General features: G+C 38.9%; 1 protein-coding gene across 4 annotated transcripts in view; it reads right to left on the reverse strand.

The window, feature by feature from the left end:
* Celf2 (CUGBP Elav-like family member 2) overlaps positions 1–18,847 on the reverse strand; it is a 166,782-nt gene that overhangs the window by 63,078 nt on the left and 84,857 nt on the right. For all 4 annotated transcript variants that reach the window (XM_035442834.1, XM_035442836.1, XM_035442835.1 and 1 more), the window contains 2 exons: positions 15,533–15,581; positions 6,559–6,693 (listed from right to left, as the gene is read on the reverse strand). In XM_035442834.1, coding sequence (XP_035298725.1) covers positions 6,559–6,693; positions 15,533–15,581 — 184 coding nt within the window. The remainder of the gene's footprint in view (positions 1–6,558; positions 6,694–15,532; positions 15,582–18,847) is intronic.

Here is an 18,847-nt window from a genome sequence, read left to right on the forward strand (position 1 = left end):
CATTGATTTTCAGCTTCTTTTGCCTTGCACAGTTTGAACTTAGGTATCAGCGAATAATTTAGTGTTCCACCCAATTTCCTCAGAACATTATTATTACTACTTAAAAGATTTCCAAATGAAGCAGATCTAAACACTGAGAGGCTGAAGCCTATTGTCATTTCAGAGCAGATGCATGAAAGCAGAATTCTGGCATCAACAGTGTAAGATTGTTGCCCCTGTGGCCAATAAACAAAATAGAACATTCTACATTCAAACATCCAGAAGATTGTTTGGTTTATGTAAAGCAATTTGTGAGTCATAAAATACATTTTCTTCTTTTGTCCTGCATTGTATACCTGGTAAGAATATCAAGTTAATACTGCTGTAGTGCCTTTTAATCAAACAGCATTAAGAGAAAGCAGTGCCTGCCTGTCCATGATCCCCATGCACAATGACATCCAGTAATGAAAGTAAGCAAATGCATATTTTTTGCAGCATTCTATAATCTTTAATATTCCCAGTACACTGGAAGGTCATTCCATACCCTCCACCAGTTGAGCAGGTCTTAAGAAGTAGGAAAGAAGTCTAGCTATTATGAGTACTGAGCTGTTACATGTAGTTCTATGACAGAGCAGCATCAGACAAAGCCAACTATTTAAACATGTTGCATGTACCCAGACATGACTGCAGCTTCTGTCATCAATGAAAACAATGGCCTTCTCTAAGGCATCTAGACCATGTGTGTAAAATAGCATGTGAGATAGTTGACAGTGCCTCCATTGGCTTCCATATTGATTCTGAGGTTTAAAATTATACTCTCAAGTTTACCAACTGTTTCAAACTAATATCTCCTTAAAACTTTATGATCATCACTTAAATTACAGACAAAATGAGACTAAGAGATTTTAATTTTTTGACTTCTTGCCTTGGAACTATAATATGGAGTCCAAAGGAAATCATCTAGCAGAGGTTGTTTGAAAGCATATAAATTTTGCTTTAATAGTCACAAAAATTGCTCTATTCACTTCATTTTCTCTTATTAACTAGGAATGAGTGCCAAACTGACAGTTTCCAAATGGAGGTTAAAATGCATAAAAAACATGTAAAATATCAATAAGAATCAATAAGGCACAGTTTATGTATTTATCACAATTTCACACAAGTAACTTGTAAGTAACTTTGGGAGAAAGATAAAGTAATTAGCAGCACAATAAAATCTCTATCAACTCAACCCACTGCCCTCTTATTTAAGAAGCCTGCAATTAAAAGCTCAAGCAATGCTTCTAATTCTAACCTATTCAAAAAATGATCTGACAAATGTGATGACTTCTTTAACCTTTTCAACTTACTGGCAGTAATGCAGGAAGAGAGACACTGTCTCCTTAGGGGCTTTTGTCAAGGTCTGTACTGTGTGCTGTGCTCAATTACTTAGGAAAAAAAAAAAACCTACTGTGTCATTTATAAAGTGGGAATACATGGTGAGAAATTTTACTATCAGTGAAACTCTGGACGAAGTTTAGTAACTTAGGAGTCAACTACTTTTTTGGGATAGTAACGATTGTTAACCTTTGTAATTTTTCTAAATCAGGAGAAGTTGTGGCAGTTGTATGGATAGATTTTAATTTTCTTTTCAACACAAGTACAAGCACAGCAGTGGCTCCAGTTCTTGGTTTCTGATGTGTGGCTTTTCACCAACACAGGTCCTAAGAGTTCTACTATTAAAATTGGCCTTTTCTATAACAGAACGAGAAGGCTTTCTATTAGGCAGAAGTATCTTATATCCTAACTGGTCCTTTCTTCTGCATGCAGTGGCACTGACTGAGTCTTGACAGGATAGCACCTCTGATTTTGTGGTGTCAGCCCTTAACTATTTAGGAAATGTACTATCTAGGCAACTAGTACTCTGGTAACTGACCTCAATGCTGGAGAAATTAGACTGGAGGAGAAGAATATAAGTATTAAAACAATGACACTATGTATTTTTTTATTTTTGGTTTGGATATGGTAGCATTTATACATATGACTGTCTTAAAACTGCCAAATAAATATAACAGAAAAAAAATCTTTTTGTGGCTAACCTGTAGTTTAGCTTGCAATTACTGTGTCCACTTTCAGAATATCAGAGATTACTAATAGGAATGAGGAGTGGAATTCCTATTTCAGTGAGGTTGCCTTCTTGCTGCTAAAACAGAAGATTGACTGGAGAAAGGTTTCACAAAGTGATTTCTTCCTACAGACAGAATCTAAAGAAAGCTCAAAGCCCTATCATAGAGGGTTCTTGGAACACATCTATCACCCTTGCCATTTCCATTGAAAAGGCATCTCTTCCCCCACCCCTATTTCCTTTCTTTTTTTGAGATGTTTCTCTGTGTAGCACTGGCTGTTTTGGTTTCTGCTCTATAGATCAGGCTGGCCCTGAGCACAGAGATCTGCCTGCTTCTGCCTCCTGAGTGCTGGGATTAAAGGAGTGTGCCACCAGCACGCAGTGAAAAGGCATCTTAACTCAGGGGTTCTAGCTCTTATCCCAGTTACCAAGACAATTTTACAGAACTAGATGAATTCTTGCTTCACACTAAAAAGCAAAAACTAAAAAAAACCCCAAAGCTAGAAGTACTTTTAAAAGCATGAATGATGCCAGGGTCTTAGTTTTTTGTGATGGCCTGCTGTATCTCAAATAGAAGAAACATGATTCTAAATTATTGTGCAGCCTGAAGGAGACTTCAAACTATGGAAAACTTACTTATAAATGAATCATCACCTAACAAAGACATTAATGCAGCCAATTTTCCTTGCTGTATCTTTTTAGTACTGGCAGGAATGATCAAACACATAGTACAGCATAATAATTGGGCACATGCATTAGTAATCTAATATATCATAGGGAATGTTGGATTAATTTACTAAAAACTGGCATTGACACATCAATCATTCATTTATGGCATCTGAATTTGGGTACAGACTAGGACCCACTTAGCAACTGGCAAAAATCTCATTTCTATGATGAGATTTTCTAGAAGACTATTTTGAACAAGATGGCAAAATGTAGTCAGTATTCCAAGGGACATATGATGAAATTTTTCCATTAAGATGAATGTTTAGGTACTGTGTGGACAGGACTACACTGTGAACAAAACAGTCTTCTTCACATACCTGTCTGAACAGTCAAAAACCCTATCCTAATATACTGCTTGAATACAACAAGGGACAAACAAGGATTTAACTCCTAAACCCAGTCTGTGCTCTTCCCTGAAAACATTCATTTGTCAAGGGTTTAGGCAGGGGAATGTTGGAACACAGCTGGAATACTCTTAGAGCAGGCAGAAAGAAAGTTACCTTAAATGGTAATGAAGATTTGACTACAGTTTGTGGAAAAGAAAAACAAAATCAACTTTTTCACTGACTCCTAGTTATATATACTCAACTGCCACTGTGCAGAAAATCCCACAGGTTAGATCTCAATAACCTTACTTTCTGACTGTATGGATCAGTGAGAACATGTTTATTTTAGGAGCTCAACATCCTAAAGTGACACTGTCAAATATATACATTTGGTTTAGAAACCTCAAGCTTTGCTTTTGAGAGTAACTATCTCACTGGAAATGCCATGCACGGGCCATGGTGGCTAGTAGTTTTCTCATGGAGACCTAGCTGTCCAGGTACCTGAGAAGTGCAGCTGTCCTTGCAGAATGATGTAACTATTGATATGAAGTTGTTTGAAAGTGATCAGCAACATGCTTTCCAAAATAAGAGAGTCAACAGAAAGTTCCCAGTGGAGGAAAGGCCTCCTTAGATTTGGGCATACTGTCCTTTGCATGGATGAGAGAAAGTATTTGCTGAGTAGTTATATATGACTGGCAGGTGATGGGTACTTTCTAGGTAGATATTTACAACCATTTCCTAAGGATGTTTGTTCTGGGACATATACTAGTTATAGTGAGTCACCTCCCCCTAAAGATAATGCCTCTAACTGAAAGTATAAATAGGGCTTGAAAGGTACAGCTATGAGCCCTGGAAGTTTTCAGGCCTCTATGCTTCTGAGTGGTGTCCTGGGTCAACATGTCTGAGGAGCCTTGGCAGAATGCCTACCTATTAGGGAGGAACTAAAATGGCTGATGTGGCAGAGGAAGGATGGTGGAGAGGCTACTTGTCTTCATATTTATAGCTTAACTGGTAAACCCAGAAGAAAGGTAAGTGGCCAATCACTGGACTTTATCATTACTAAACAGTCTAATGCAGAATCTTTCTTACTGAGTAATTTATACTCTGATTTTATATACAGGTACTCTTCAACAGTTGAGTTAGCAACAGATACTGAGGGAAAAATGTCATGTGTCTTTTATTTGAAGTGCCACTAATAGGGGGCATTTATTATTATTATATGATTGAAAACTGAAATTCTTTAGTGAGAACAAAATAGTAGCATGAAACAGAATTGTTCTTATATCAAATACAAGGGATTAAGGAGCAGGCCCCTGAAGCCAGGAGTCCCTAGGTCCTAACTGAAAAAAACATACCACTGTCTGTCTTTGTATTTCAGAAAAAAATGGTTATAAATGAGTATTTTCTTTTTTCCAATAGGGAATTCTCACCAGTTCACCAAGAATTACTTTTCTGTTTAAAGCAGTCATGGGGAGGGTATTCTTTTCTTTACATTCATCCCATCATAAAATACAAATGAGAAGGCTCCCATAACTTAGTATAGGAAGAGGCTACTTCTGGGGTTAAGTATTGGTTAATCAACTGCAGATCAAATTAGCTAAGCTCACTTAGTAAGCAGTGAGTATTCTACTGTTTCCTATGAAAGTTGTGCTGCTTTGAAATCTTATAGGCAGAAGATACTAGTGTATACCTAAAGATACCTGGTATGTTCCTCACCATCTCTCCTGTACAGCAGACGCAGTGAGATGGAGGGTCATGCCATAGCTGGCTAAGGTAAGCAGAGGGAAGACAGAAAGCCAGCACTCAGCTTCACACTCACAGTCTCTATGCACCCATACAGACAGTAAGCATGTGAAAAGCCAGAAACTGGTTACTAATGTTGTCCTGTGAGAGAAGCAAGTCAGATATACATTCACTGCTGTCATCTATGAATGGGGAAACTAAGAAATAGAAGCAGGAAAATAAATCGACTAAGGTCACATGTCATCAAAAATTCTGGAACTGGAAGTTAGAGTCATTGACACCTGAGCTACTGTAAACTTCACTCTGATTATTTAAAAACACCCCCTACCCAATTATTTTCTTCATGCTGTCTGCATTGCTTTTCTCAGGTACTGTTGTTATTTAAGGGCCACAGTATCCTCTTCAGCTTTTAGAAATTCAGCCTGGAAGTGAGGGTTAAATTACCAGTATTTCATAATTGACAGATAGCGAATGAACTGTAATTTGCAAAGTGCTCTCCCTACCCTACCCCTTTAAAGCACCTTTTGAGGAAAATATAGCAATCAAAAGTTGGTGTGTCCTAGTTTCTTGACGACCTCCATTTGGGAACTCTGAAGGTGGATGTGGGTAAAACTTTTGTTCCCTGGGATTTTAGTCTAGGAGCCAACAACATGAAGCTTTCTGTCTAAGATTAAACAGACAAAACAAAACAAAACAAAACAAAACAAAAAACCCCCAACTTCCTCCCATGGCTTTAAAATTAGGTTAAGAATGGTGAGACAGATGAACATTATCACCTTGATATTTACTGCCTGGCTACTTATTTTTAATGTGTGGTTTGGGTACCAGACCTGGCCCAGAACCAGAGCTTGAGAATGAGTAGCTCATTAATTATCCCCATGGAAACTGCACTGCAAAATGAAGATTTATTCTTCAAATTGAAAAATGTTTGACATATACACTTCTACTTTGGATTGACTTGGGAAACTGCAGTCAGACAATTGTTAACACATACTGTCAACCTTTGTGTAGTTTAAGGAAGGAGGTGTGTGGTCCTGTTAAGAGGGAGGCAAGTATGGAAAGGGTGATCCACACTGTTTCATACAGTGGCTTTACAAAACTGTAGTATTCCTCAGGGTTGTAAACCACAGCTTTTTCTTCTGTTGTTGTGGCAAAAGAAGAGCCTACAATTTTCTTAAGGTCATTTTTCTATCATTGACAAGATGGGACAGTGGACTAGAGGTCTGGTAAGATGCAGGGCAGGTCTGGTTGCTGAGATTATATACCTGCTCTGCATTGCATGAGCAGTGACACTCTTTCTAGGCTTTTCTGGCTATTATAGGAACACATTTTTATGTTTGTTCAGGCAAACAGAAAAGTACAGCTGAGTTATCTATTCTCATCTCCCACCTTCTCTCCTTGTCCCCCAAATTTGCTCAATTTGAGGATGAAAAGGGGGGCACAGAGTTATGGTGGCCTTCCAGCATTCCCTGGGAGCTGGTACTCAGAACTTTTCACCTACAGAAGTATGAGATGATCATTTTGGTTACAGAGAAAAGTTCAGGTTGGATAACTTGATCACATGGGATGTACTGCAAGCTGACCTCCTACTGCATGTGATGCCTACATTTCCCTTGACTGTGACACAGACTTCCAATTAGCACTTAAGGAGAGAGACTTTACACAGAGCACACTCACCTCGACTCAGCCCGTCGGGTCCCCGGAGAATCCGGCATTCTTCTATCTGGCCAAATGGAGAAAACATCACTCTGATATCATTCTCATTACATTTCTTCGAAACCATTCCTATGAACAATTTTCGGTCTTCCACAGCTAGGAGATAAAAATAGCAAACGAACAAAGGCCATATCATCTTTTTTTCTTGTAATCAATGCTTTATTACAACCAGACTTGGCCATGTGAGAATGAGTGCAGTCCTAGAGATCACTGTAGACCTGTATCTGCCCTCTTTCTCCAGTTCATCCTATCTAGTCTGTCTTCCACTCTGACCCCAACAACAATCTGTTCAGCTTCTAACTAGCCAGGCTGGTGACACCTGATGTGGCAGTCTATTCTAGAGGAGAAAGTTGTTGCTGTTCCTTGAGAATCATCTCTGAAAGCCCCAACCTTGGCAAAACCAGAAACAGAAGAGTAAGGAGGAAACTGTAAACTGTACTAGTCCAGTAACTTGGAGCTAGGTTTCTCATGGAATGGAGATACATTTTGGGTATCATAACATTGTACACACTTTAGACACAGAGAGGGAAAGACTAGACAGGTTTTTCTTCAGATCTGGGAGGTTCCCCCCAAATCTCCATTTTTTTTTTGCTCACAATATTTGACCTATATTTAGCTTATAATATTTGCTCACAGTATTAGCCTATAAGGCAAAATTACAGCTGATTTCAGGACAATGTTTGCAGCCATTCTAAGAGACAGGCCCTTTTTAAAGATATTAGTGCTCTTAGAGATAAGACATGCTTATCTTCTGTTGCTTTGATTTAATGTATTCCTGAGAATTAAAAATGTGGGTGGGGGAGGAGAGAGATAGCCATACACCTCCAAGACTGGCTTAGGCTCTGCTACAAGTCACTGTGTGACTTTTGTTATTGAATCTGTATTAACTTCTTGCCATTGCTGTTTAGGTGGTAGTTACTTCTTTTTTTTTAAAGTCCTTTATAGGGCAGAGTCTCATTTACATGTACACAGTATTCTGGATCTTGAGTCCTGGTGCCAGTGGAACTCAAGTGAAGGTATGTGATCTGATGCTCCAGGGTTGGGTCATCTGTTCCTGAAGTGCTGTTCCTATTCAATGACTTACCCTGAAGCAACACTGTTGCAGAGTTCTTTATAATGACTCCAAAGTCTTATCTCTGTGCTGCCCCATACATAGCCAAAGACATGTGAGTTCACTGAACACTTGAAAGGGTCTAGTATGATTGAGAAACAGACTTTTAAATGCCATCTCATTTTAATTTAAAATTTCAAAGCCCTATGTATGTATTATATTGGTTGGTGCAGCTCTGAAGAATGGAAATGAAGCAGCTAAATAAAAGTTCTTAGAGAATTCCACATAATAAGTGAAGGACTTACTCCATCCATTTGTAAGACAGATTTCTGAGTCCATAAAGGGGTCACTCAAGAAATAGGTGGTCTAACGTGGACTACAGACTCACTTCCCTACTCCCAGTCCAGTATTCTTACTGCTTTACTGATTGATTCCTCCAAGCTAGAGGAAGTAGATGAGATCTAAAGGGAAGAACAATGAACATGACTTATGGACTCTGGTCTCTTGTGTTGTCATTAATTTGAAACATGACCTTGATAACCATCTCATCTTTGTCAACTTCTCTTTCCTTCCCTTTTCTTTCTCTTTCTCTTAGCAGTGCAGAGAAGGCAACCCGGCCACATGCTTTCATTAAACGAAGCCCTGGGATGGAGGGTGCTAGAGCAGTGTGCAGAGTCCCCCTTCTCCTATCTCCTTCTACACTCTGGATACTTTCCAAGATAACTCAGAGAAAGTCTAGGGCTCTTTTAATGTCCCCCCTGAGATGAAAAATAAAGAATCTGAAGAGACCTGTAGTGGGGGGTGGGACAATAAGATACTTATACAAGGGACAAGGTTAGGAATAACTGTGGTGTATCTGAAAAAGCAAAACAACAACAACAACAACAACAACAACAACAACAAAACCCAAAAAACTTACGATCAGAGAATGAGCTCAATGGATAAGGACATCAATAGAATTAAAAGTCACTGGGTAGGCTATGAAGTATCTTTTATTTAGATAAAAATTTTCAAGTATTGTTCTTTTTGTACTTCTAGAACAAGTGAAATACCAACTATGTACTGTGCATTAGCACAAATCTAAGTGGTCTAGAGCATCAAGCTTCAGCAATTCCAGATCCCTTGACAAGGAGCCTTTATAGTCTCCCCACCTGTATGATAGAGGGTACCTGTGGGCTGGCCCCTGAATACAGAGTTTTGCACAGAGGCCCTGTGAGGAGGATGTGGCACACCCTCGATGGAGACATGGAAATGGTTGGAGAAGTAAGGGAAAGACCACTGCTCTCCAGTTCTTATCGTTTCTTGCTTAGGATTCCTATACCTACCAAACTATGGCTGGCAGCTGTATGAGAATAAAAATTCCTGTCATATTTCTTACCTCAAAGCATCTTGATTTAGTTCTTTAAAATAAAAGCAATTTTTCAAAACTTTCATTTAGTTTCTAGTTTCACTCATAAATTTGAAATTACATTGCTTAGCTTAAAACAATTTGTACATTTTGAGTTCCAGGGAGGTACTGCAGTAAACTATACATGTAGATCTTGACTAAGCTAAACCATGACCCTCATCCGCAAAAGGATGAGTACTATGAAAATAAGAATAATTTAAGAGGAAATCCCAATTTCCTGGGTTACCACTAAGAATAAACTCAACCAGATATTAAGAAGACAACTTTTCTTTAATATACTATTAGCAAGGATTAAAGGGTATATAGTAAAAATGTTAGTTTCCTTTTCTCTGTGTGAGGCTCATGCCTAATTGTCAATCAGTAAGAATATGGATCGCTGAAGTCAATCTACAGCATTCAGAGTAATCTGGTAGGTAGGTACTTTAGAGGAATTAAAAAAAAATAAAAACTAAAGTAAGCTCCCTTCTCTTTAGGGAAATCTCATTTTGCTTCAGGATAAGGTGAATTGAGCAAGGACTGGACTTTCACACATTAAGTGCTGCATAGATAGGTTCTTTATTTCATCAATAGCAGCAATAGAACTCAAAGGCCTTCCAGACCAGAGGTCAATAAAAACCTTCCTCTCATGGTGTAATGAGAAAGGGTTAATGTTTTGAGTATAAGGGTAACTTCTTAAAGTGAGAGGTCTAGAAATGTCATTTTAAAACATCCCTAATTGTAAGTCTGTGCTAACACCCTGGCATACAATCTGTCAAAGTCACACCTGGATTTGAGGCTGCTTGAATTAATTAACAACTTTTCAATGTGTTGGTGCTAACATATGGCATTTAATTACTGCCTCCAAATCTTCGGGTGGCTCCACTTTGAATTTCAAAATTATTTTTCCATCTTCTAGAAAATCAGAAAGTGACTTTATGAATATACTTAGTGATTCCTACTTTTAATGGTGGCTTTGAAGGTTTTCACCTTCCCATGAAAAGTTATTAGATTGGCTAGCTCTGAGCTTGACAAATGGATACAGAGGTCCTAAGAAAGAAACAGGTCTTAATTAGCATTTCTGGAGTCTAGGAACTAAGGTCCCTCAACATGTACAGTTGGAAAGTTAAAACAAGATGTTTTCTGTGTTCTTTCTAGACACTTTCTTCCTTGACAACAAGAAGCATGACAACAGTCAATCCTGGCTCTAGCCAATGAGACCCATAAGAGGTAAGCTAATGCTTTTGTTATCACTCATAGTAGTTTAGCTTCAACAACTGCCTTTCAATCTTGCATAGCTGGCGCCTTCTATTTTGTAGAAAGAGAACTAAAAGCTGATTGAAGACTGAAAGCTGGATGCTATAGAAAAATCTATGATATATAGAATGGAAGAAAGGAGCTATGCTTATGCTAGTTAACAAGAGTACTTATAACCATACCTCCTCAAAAAAATTTTTGTACCATTACTCAATTTTCTGCAGTGGAAAATAACAAAAACTAGAATTTTCTTGATGCCTGAGTATTTTAAAAGTGTTCTTATTAAACGCCCATCAATGATTACTTATCTAGAATGGTATTTTTTATTCTTCCCCTTGCACATCTGATATAGTAGCACAGCAAACAAAATGCTGTGGAGTAGAATAAATGTGATAGAGGACAGAGATTAAATTATAGTTATTTGAATGGTGGATTAAAGGAGGCCACAGAGGTTTTGGAAGCCCATTCATCTAAGATGCAACAGTACAGGGTTGGTGTACAAGCATCTAACATTTCTGGTCTCACTAGAGATTCTCCATATCAGACTGTAGATGGCTAGTGATTCAAAGGGTGACTTTTTTGCTTGAATTCACTTATCCATAACTAACTGATCTGTGATTAGCAGTCCTTGCTCAGAAAATACAAAATTTCAGAATCTGAGCACACAGATAATGAAAACAGTAACTGTCTAGCTGTGATGAGTCTTTTGTGCTATACATAAATGTCAGCAAACTCAATAAAAGTGCAATTAGAGCTCGTTATACTTCTTTCACTGCTATAGGAGCTATTCAGAGCATCTGAACCAAAGAAATCTTTGTGTTCTTTATGGTTCTGAAACTATGCTTACCTGTCAAAAATGCCATGAGGAATCAGAAAAGGCTGCACCACTTATGATTTGAGTTAGAAAAGCATATATTTCTTCTGATCCCAAGTTAGGTTCAAAGGGAACTATATAAGCTGTTCAGATCTATGAAAGGCAAAGTTCTATTTGAGCTCCCATAATAAGAGTTTTTGAAATATAATTGTAAGTCTGTTCTCATGTTTTGACTTTTCTAATAAGAAATTTAGAAAATGAAGGCAAAAGGAGAATTCATCCCACAGGCAGGTTTGGGGATCCTTAGCCTGTATATGAGCTTATACTGTACTGTGAGCAGTCGAGGCATGCTAGACTGGCCACTTAGAATGAAACAAAACATCTGTTTGTGGACTATGCTGCTAATTTAGCATTAGCATAACATAGCAAACTGAGTTTTTCTGGTGTGCCAGGTATTATGCCAAGCTCTTTATGAACTCTGTGGGAGTTTGATAAATGTCCCCCATAGGCTCATGCATCTGGCACCTGGCACTTTTTGGGAAGGTTATGAAATTTTCAGGACATGGAGCCTTACTGGAGTAAATATGCTACTGGAGGTGAGCTATGAAGAGTTCCTAAGCTCACTTCACTTCCCGGTTCACTTTGTTTTCTATGTGTGCTTGAGTTTGCTCTGATCTCCTACCATCATGCCTTCCTTAACCTTATGGACTCTCCCTCTGACACTATAAGCCCAAATAAACTCTTCCTTAAGTTGCCTTTAGTCATGGTATTTTTTTCAGAGCAACAGAGATGTAAGCAATACAGAAGCTGGTACAGAGAAATAGTATTGTTTCTGATAAAAACCTGACCATGTTGTTTTTTGGAGGAATGTGGAAGATTTTGGAACTTCAGACTAGAAAAGTAGTTAAATGTTGTAAGCAGAATGTAATGGCATATTCTAGTGACAGTGTGAAAGCTAGAATTGTTGAGAGTAGTGAAGGTCTGGCTCAAGGGGTTTCATAGGGGAATACGAACTTTATTAGCAACAGAGCTAGAGACCATTTCTATGATATTTTGGCAAAGAATCCGACTGTTTTCTGTGTATGTTCTGAGAAATTTTGAGGATAAATGAAAAAGAAATGGACTGTTGGGTGTTTAATCCCAGTACTTAGAAAAGAAGAAGCAAGTGTATCTCTGTGAGTTCAAGGCCAACCTGCTCTACATAGTGAGTTCTAGGCCAGTCAGGGCTGCATAAAGAAATCTTGTTTCCATAATAAATAAATAAAATAGTCATGGCCTAATTTCTTTGGTAGAAGAGATTTCAAATCAGCATAATGTTGAATCTTTGGCATGGTTATTACTAATAACTCTTATGCAGGTCTACAATGAAAAACAGCAAATGGGGAAGAAATTAAAAATGTATAGGTTGAATAGAAACAACACTAGGAAGCTTAATGTTTCAGCTAAGGCATGTGCTAAAGGAGAGACTGTGATTGTTAAGGGGAGTGGGGCCAGAAAGTAGAGGCCTCCTGCTCTGCACTGGAACAATAGGAAAGGTGCCCTCAGGAAGACTCTATCTAGCTAAGACTTACAACTTAAGAAAGGAGAAAGCCAAAGGGGCTCATAGAAAGCAACTGCTTCAACACAGAAAAACTGCTGATAATTCAGTCAAATGGTACAAGGGGTTCATCTCAAGCTGGCAGTTAACTTGGCAGTTTATCCAGATGGCACTGCCCCCCATAGTTTAGAGAGAAGCTGAAGCCAGGCAACATGTGGCAGTGCTGGAGTCCTTTGAGAAGGCCCTAATGGGCCATTACATGAAGTTGTGAAAGTGAAGACTGGTTGCAGTGAAGACTACAAGATGTTGGAGATGTCAGAGGCAGGAGACATCTGTCAAAGAAATCTGAATACAAGGTGTAGAATCAGCTCAAAAAAAGAGATGTATGTTATATTTTACAGCAAAGCTATAGGACTGAGACATCTAATCTCTTTCAAACTAAAGCCCTAGATACTGGACACGGAGCTACAGGATTCTGTATTTTCCCTGATGGGTTTTAGTCTTGCTTTGATCTAATATTTCCTTAGTATGTCCCCATTCCTCCCTTTTGGAATTTTCCAACTTTATGTTGGAAGTATGTAATTTAATTTTTGGTTTTATAGGAGTCACAGTTAAGAGACTGCTTTGAATCTCAAAACAGACTTTGAACTTCTAAACAGTGTTGAGATTTTAAGGACTAAGGGACTTCTGAAGATGGACTAAATACATTATGCATTATGAAAGGTCATGAACTTTTGAAGGCCAGGGAATGGAATGTGGTGATGTGTCTAAGAAATGTTTCCCATAGGCTCATTCATGTGAGTACTTGGTCCCAGCTGTGGCTTACTTTACCTGCTATCCCATACAGCTTCATCAAAATGATATTTAACGTCTTTTTATTGTAGTAATAAGGATACCCCAAACCTCCTTGATTTTTGAGATCACGAAAAATTTGGGGCACATAGTTTAGTATGCAGTAGTTTTAGAGTTAAACCAAACAACGTGTCCAGAGTTGACACTGGATAATAAAAGCAGCAAAACACTGAGAACTTTTGGCCTGAGCAATGGGTTCATACATCTGGTTATACACATGGACAGTAGACAATATAAAGAAGAAAATATAACATCTTTCAATACTTGGGCATTTCACACCCTTTGTGTTTATGTCAAATATCTAATTTGTATGTTTAGAAATAAAATATAAAGCTTCCCACAGACTTTCATTCTATGATTTTACTTTGATATACTTTAGACAAGTATAGAGCCAAAGGTAGGGAGAGCATCTCTTGGTGGCTAGAAGCTCCAAGAAAACATACACTGAGAGGGTTTGTACCACAAATTTCCTCTCCTCTGTTTGCAGAGAAAGAGTAAAAGAATATATGGGAAGTCTGGGGTAGAAATGGCTGTCTTTAGAGGAAGGCATGCTCAGCAATGAATGCTTCACAGCCAGGGTATCCCTCTGGGAGGCAATAACTAACACTTCAAGGAGTGTCCATCATTACAAATATCTTATTGAGACTCTAGAAGAAACAAGAATTCAGATGCAAAGTTCCATGTTAGTGACTATTATTAGCCATTAAATCAGTAAAATGAATAAAGTTCCATGTCAGGGACATAGTCTTTTTTCTTTTTCAGATTTACTGCTGTAATACCATCCCTTAGACAATTTGCCTTGCACACAGTAAATGATAAATGAGTAACTAATGAAGGAAGGAAGAAAGAAGCAATTTGATCATGGTCTCATAACAAAGCAGTGACAGATTTTTAGAATCAGTTTCTTGTGAACTGTGATAAATGCCATTGTTTATGATAAAATAGTATAGGGAAGGTGAATCGGCACTGACGAAAGTACTGGCTGAGAGATAGGAACAAAGCATCAGGACCTGCTCAGAGGGAGTGGTGAGTGGCAGAGAGTGAGCCCCAGCTCTGACAAACCAGTGCCAGCAGCCCTTGTGACAACGTGGGAGTTTTCTTCCAAACCTTACAGTCTATGAAGAAGCCAGAAAATGGAATACACTACAACTAGCCAAAACAACAAACAAAAATCTAAAACCAAAGCAAACCAAAACAACAAAAACCTTGTAGAGATTTAGAACCCAATCAAAATTTACATTTGCAGATATATAGATCTCTAAGTGCATGGCTTCTGCCCTGATTACTAATTAATGAGGTGCAAAACTGCCTGCTGGAAGGAAACAGTGCTGATTATGTCAGTCTTACGGGACAGAGGAGCTCTGTGGTCCCAGAAGGTAGATGATTTTTTTAATATACATTTCAGTAAATTAAAAGAACAAAATGGGGCAGGAGGCTTGTAGAGACTGAAGCAAAAACTTGAAAAAAAGTGTGGACTATCACCCTGAAGTGACTTGAAGAGGCAAATTTCAATTTTGTTATAGATCTTATCAAATACATTTTTTTTCCACAGCAACTGCATGTTCATTTAATCAGCAGACTGAATTCTGAATGGATTCTGATGCAAATGTATTGGTACAATTTAGAGAAAAATGTAGTAAGACAGTCAAAGATGAACAATGTTGAGAGCAAAAAATGATGACCTGTTTCTTAATGGACTACTCATTTTCCATTCATGCTCTCCCCACTGGTTAGGTACTAGGAGTACATTAATACTAGCCAAACCCCACAAGGTTACCAGATAGGGCAATCCCTAAGCAGAGGAAACAGAAAACCATTCTTTGTCACAGTCTTCACAGTTGTTGTTTTCCCCCACAGATAAATGAAAAAGAAGAGTGAAGCATAAATTCCACCAGAGGTACTAAGCATAATGCAAAGTTCCTGGGGTAGCAGCTGTCCACTTTCCAGAGGGAAAACAACTAGAGTTGGTTCCTTCCTCCCCCACCAGACTTGATCTAAAGTAGCAGACATTATTACATTAGAGAGTTGGTTACCACTTACCATTTGACTTTTCACTATCTGCAGGCTTCATCTGAATGGGATGATGCATCTAAAAATATAAAAGTGAGAAAGTAAAGGCAGATTGAACAACTGTAAAACCAGTTTCAGAAGCATGATACTATTCAAGTACTGCTAATTACAAGGACACGTAATTAATAACAAGGCTTTTAAATGGTGTTATTACCTTAGTTTGTTACCTAAACTTTACGTTCAGGAATCTAGCCCTCAAGCCATGGGACACTGGAATAGCACTGAAAAACTTGAACTTTAGAGTCAGGCTGGAGTAAAAACCTGGCTTTGCCATTCAATATAGCTTCCACCTTTATATTATAGGTAATTCTAGCTCTGCAATCACAGCTATGTAATCTGGGCTAGTGTAACTTCTCTAATATAGTCTCTTCATATGCAGAGAAGGATGACCCACACATGTAAAGTGCTTAATGCATGGGCAGGCCCCAGGATGTGTTGAAGAATTTAGAATTATGGCTGTACCACTTAAATGCTGATCATTTTTGTTTGTCTACCAATTACTCTGTTTTCTGGGTTTATCTCAAGTCTCAACAGGAAATATTTGAAGTCTATCAGTGGCTTGATTTAGGTACCAGTATATAATGCAGAGCCACAGGGATAAAGGGAACAATAGGAGCAAGGGCAGGAGAGAGACATGAGCCCATTAATTCTGCTAGTAATATGAAGGAATAGAGAAAACTTGAAACAAATGAGGTTAAGATCCTGAACCATGGCAGACCTGGATGCTCCATGGTTTGTTATACAAAGATGATGACACTGCTGTGTATGATCCAGAGTTTACTCCAAGCACAGAATGCTACCACTATTTCCAATTAAAATAAATTCCTCAAACTACTTCCTAAGGTCCTCTTATTTGATATTTCATCACACCCCAAGGAACAGGGAAGCCACAGGGTGGGTAGAATCACTGGCTGTGCAAAACCTTTTATTATAATGGGTCCACTCTTTGTGAACTTTTAATTTCCCCAGTGGACTTCCATTACTTGCAAGCCACAGCTCTGGGTTTTATCCAATTTAAATGAAAGGGGAATGATACTTAGTTATGGCACTTACATGATGGGTCATTATTATCAGGTAGTGTGTGCACGCCAAATGCACACCAGTGTCTTTAGAATACCAAAGGAAGAAGACAGTGAGAAATAACTGCCAAGTGATAAGACCCTAAGTAATTCAGAGATGTTGTATGCCCTGAAAGGCAGAATGCTTTTATCCATAGAGCATAGGCATCAAGATGCAGCATCTACTAGCATTCCCAACTCATACATTCATACATTCAATTTGTGGAGAAGAGACTACTTGTGGGTGATGTGGAATATTATTTTAACTATGTAAAGATATGCTACATTTGTTTAACTAGGCAAAGATGTGTTGCATTTGTTTATGTTGCATTTTTTAAAATTATATAAAGATGTGCTGTATTTGTTTCACCTTGCCTGCATAAGGTACCTGATTGGTTTAATAAAAAGCTGAATGACCAATATTTAGGCAGTAGAGGGATAGGTGGGGCTGGCAGGCATAGAGAATAAGGAGGAGGAATCTAGGGGGGGAGAGAGAGGTGGGGGGAGAAGGAGATGGGGAGGAGGAAGGGAGAGAGAGGGAGGAGAGGAGGGAGAGGGAGGGAGAGAGAGAGAGAGAGAAGAGAGAGAGAGAGAGAGAGAGAGAGAGAGAGAGAGAGAGAGAGAGAGAGAGAGAGAGAACACAGGGAGAAAGATAGGCAGACTCTGGGCCCAGCAGGCTAGCTAGCCAGGTAGCCACAAGCAAGCCAGACATGGAATAGGGCATAGAGAATGAAAGAAAGGTAAAGAGCTCCAAGGCAAAAACGTAGACCAGGATAAACAGGTTAAATTAAGTTATACGACCTAGTGGAAAAAGCATAAGAAAAGGCTGAGCAGTCAGAACAGTAACTCTATGTCATGATTTGGCAGCTGGTTGGTGGCCCAATGAAAGCTTGCTAAGAATATAATGTTTAGGAGTCCTAAATAGTCCTTAAAAAACACCAAACTGTGGAAAATTCTGATTCGACCAAGGAAGAGGGAAAGAACAAGGTTTAAGGAAGATCAACAGTGTCTGTGAGTAGGTTATCCTTTAGTTCCTTCTGTCCACTCATTTAGTCAGTATGGTTTTCTTGTGTTAGGATCTAGGCTAAGGCCATCTGACTGTCAAAGGCCACAAGAGAGGATTTTCTCCTCACGTGCTGTATGACTGGCAAACAGTGCAAACAGCTAGCAGAGCAACAGGCTTAATGCTGGAGGAGAGGCAGCACATAGTTTCTAGGAACAAGGGACAAAGGACGTTTTACTTTGCCAAGAAAGGAGAAAGTTTCCTAGCAAACATGGTATTTAGTTTCAGTTCTTAGATTTGTTAGCCAAAGAGAAGAAGACAGCTTGTCAAACCTACAGATGTCCCATCAAAGACCCAATGGTATGAATGAACCCATATCTGATACTGCATGTGTGGCCAAGAACCTGAGAAAAGATAGGCTAGGGACCTATGATGGGGAATGTACTGTGTATGTTTATCTTATTGATTGTTAAATAAAGTTCTGTTTGGCTAATGAGACAGCAAGTTAGACAGGACGAGAAGTCAAAGAGGATTCTGGGAAATGTAGTAGAGAAGTGGTGTTCCAGGCAGGAAGTGACATAGCAAGGAGACTCATATTTAAAAAAGGAGAAACAGGAAGTGTCCTTTTTTTCCCTCCACTCTTCCTCCAGCAGCACAATGTAATCCACCGGCAAGAGAGGGTGCCAAATGAAGGCATCCTCTATAAGATAAGTCTTATAAAATATATAGATTTATGATAATTAAGTCTGAGCCAACAGATGAGAAATCCTAGTCATTGGCCAAGCAGCATTTGAACCTAATACAAGTTTCTGTGTATTAATTTGGGCCCTAACTCGGGCGGGCGGCTGGCGTAAAGCGCACATGTGGCGGTGGGGCTTGGGTGGCTTTTGGCGGAAAGATTTATCGTAACAGACCTAGGGGAAAACAAAATACTACTGTCCTGCTAAAGGAACAAAGCAATAAAATGAATCTTAGTGACATTCTGCCATACTCATAGATCAGTGTCTTGCCCAGCCATCATCAGAGAAGCTTCTTCTGGCATTATTAGGGGACAAATATAGAGAACCACAGCCTTACAATTTGCAGAGTGGAACACTCAGTCCTAAGTGGGATGTCTCCATCATATCCACTTTCTCAGAGTTCAGGAGAGCCTCATTTCTAACCTAGAAGCAATCTCCAGTTGATGATCACTTGCAAATGAATAATTTATTTTCTCCATGGAGT

This window comes from Cricetulus griseus, chromosome 3 (assembly GCF_003668045.3).
Source record: "Cricetulus griseus strain 17A/GY chromosome 3, alternate assembly CriGri-PICRH-1.0, whole genome shotgun sequence".
NCBI lineage: Eukaryota > Metazoa > Chordata > Mammalia > Rodentia > Cricetidae > Cricetulus > Cricetulus griseus.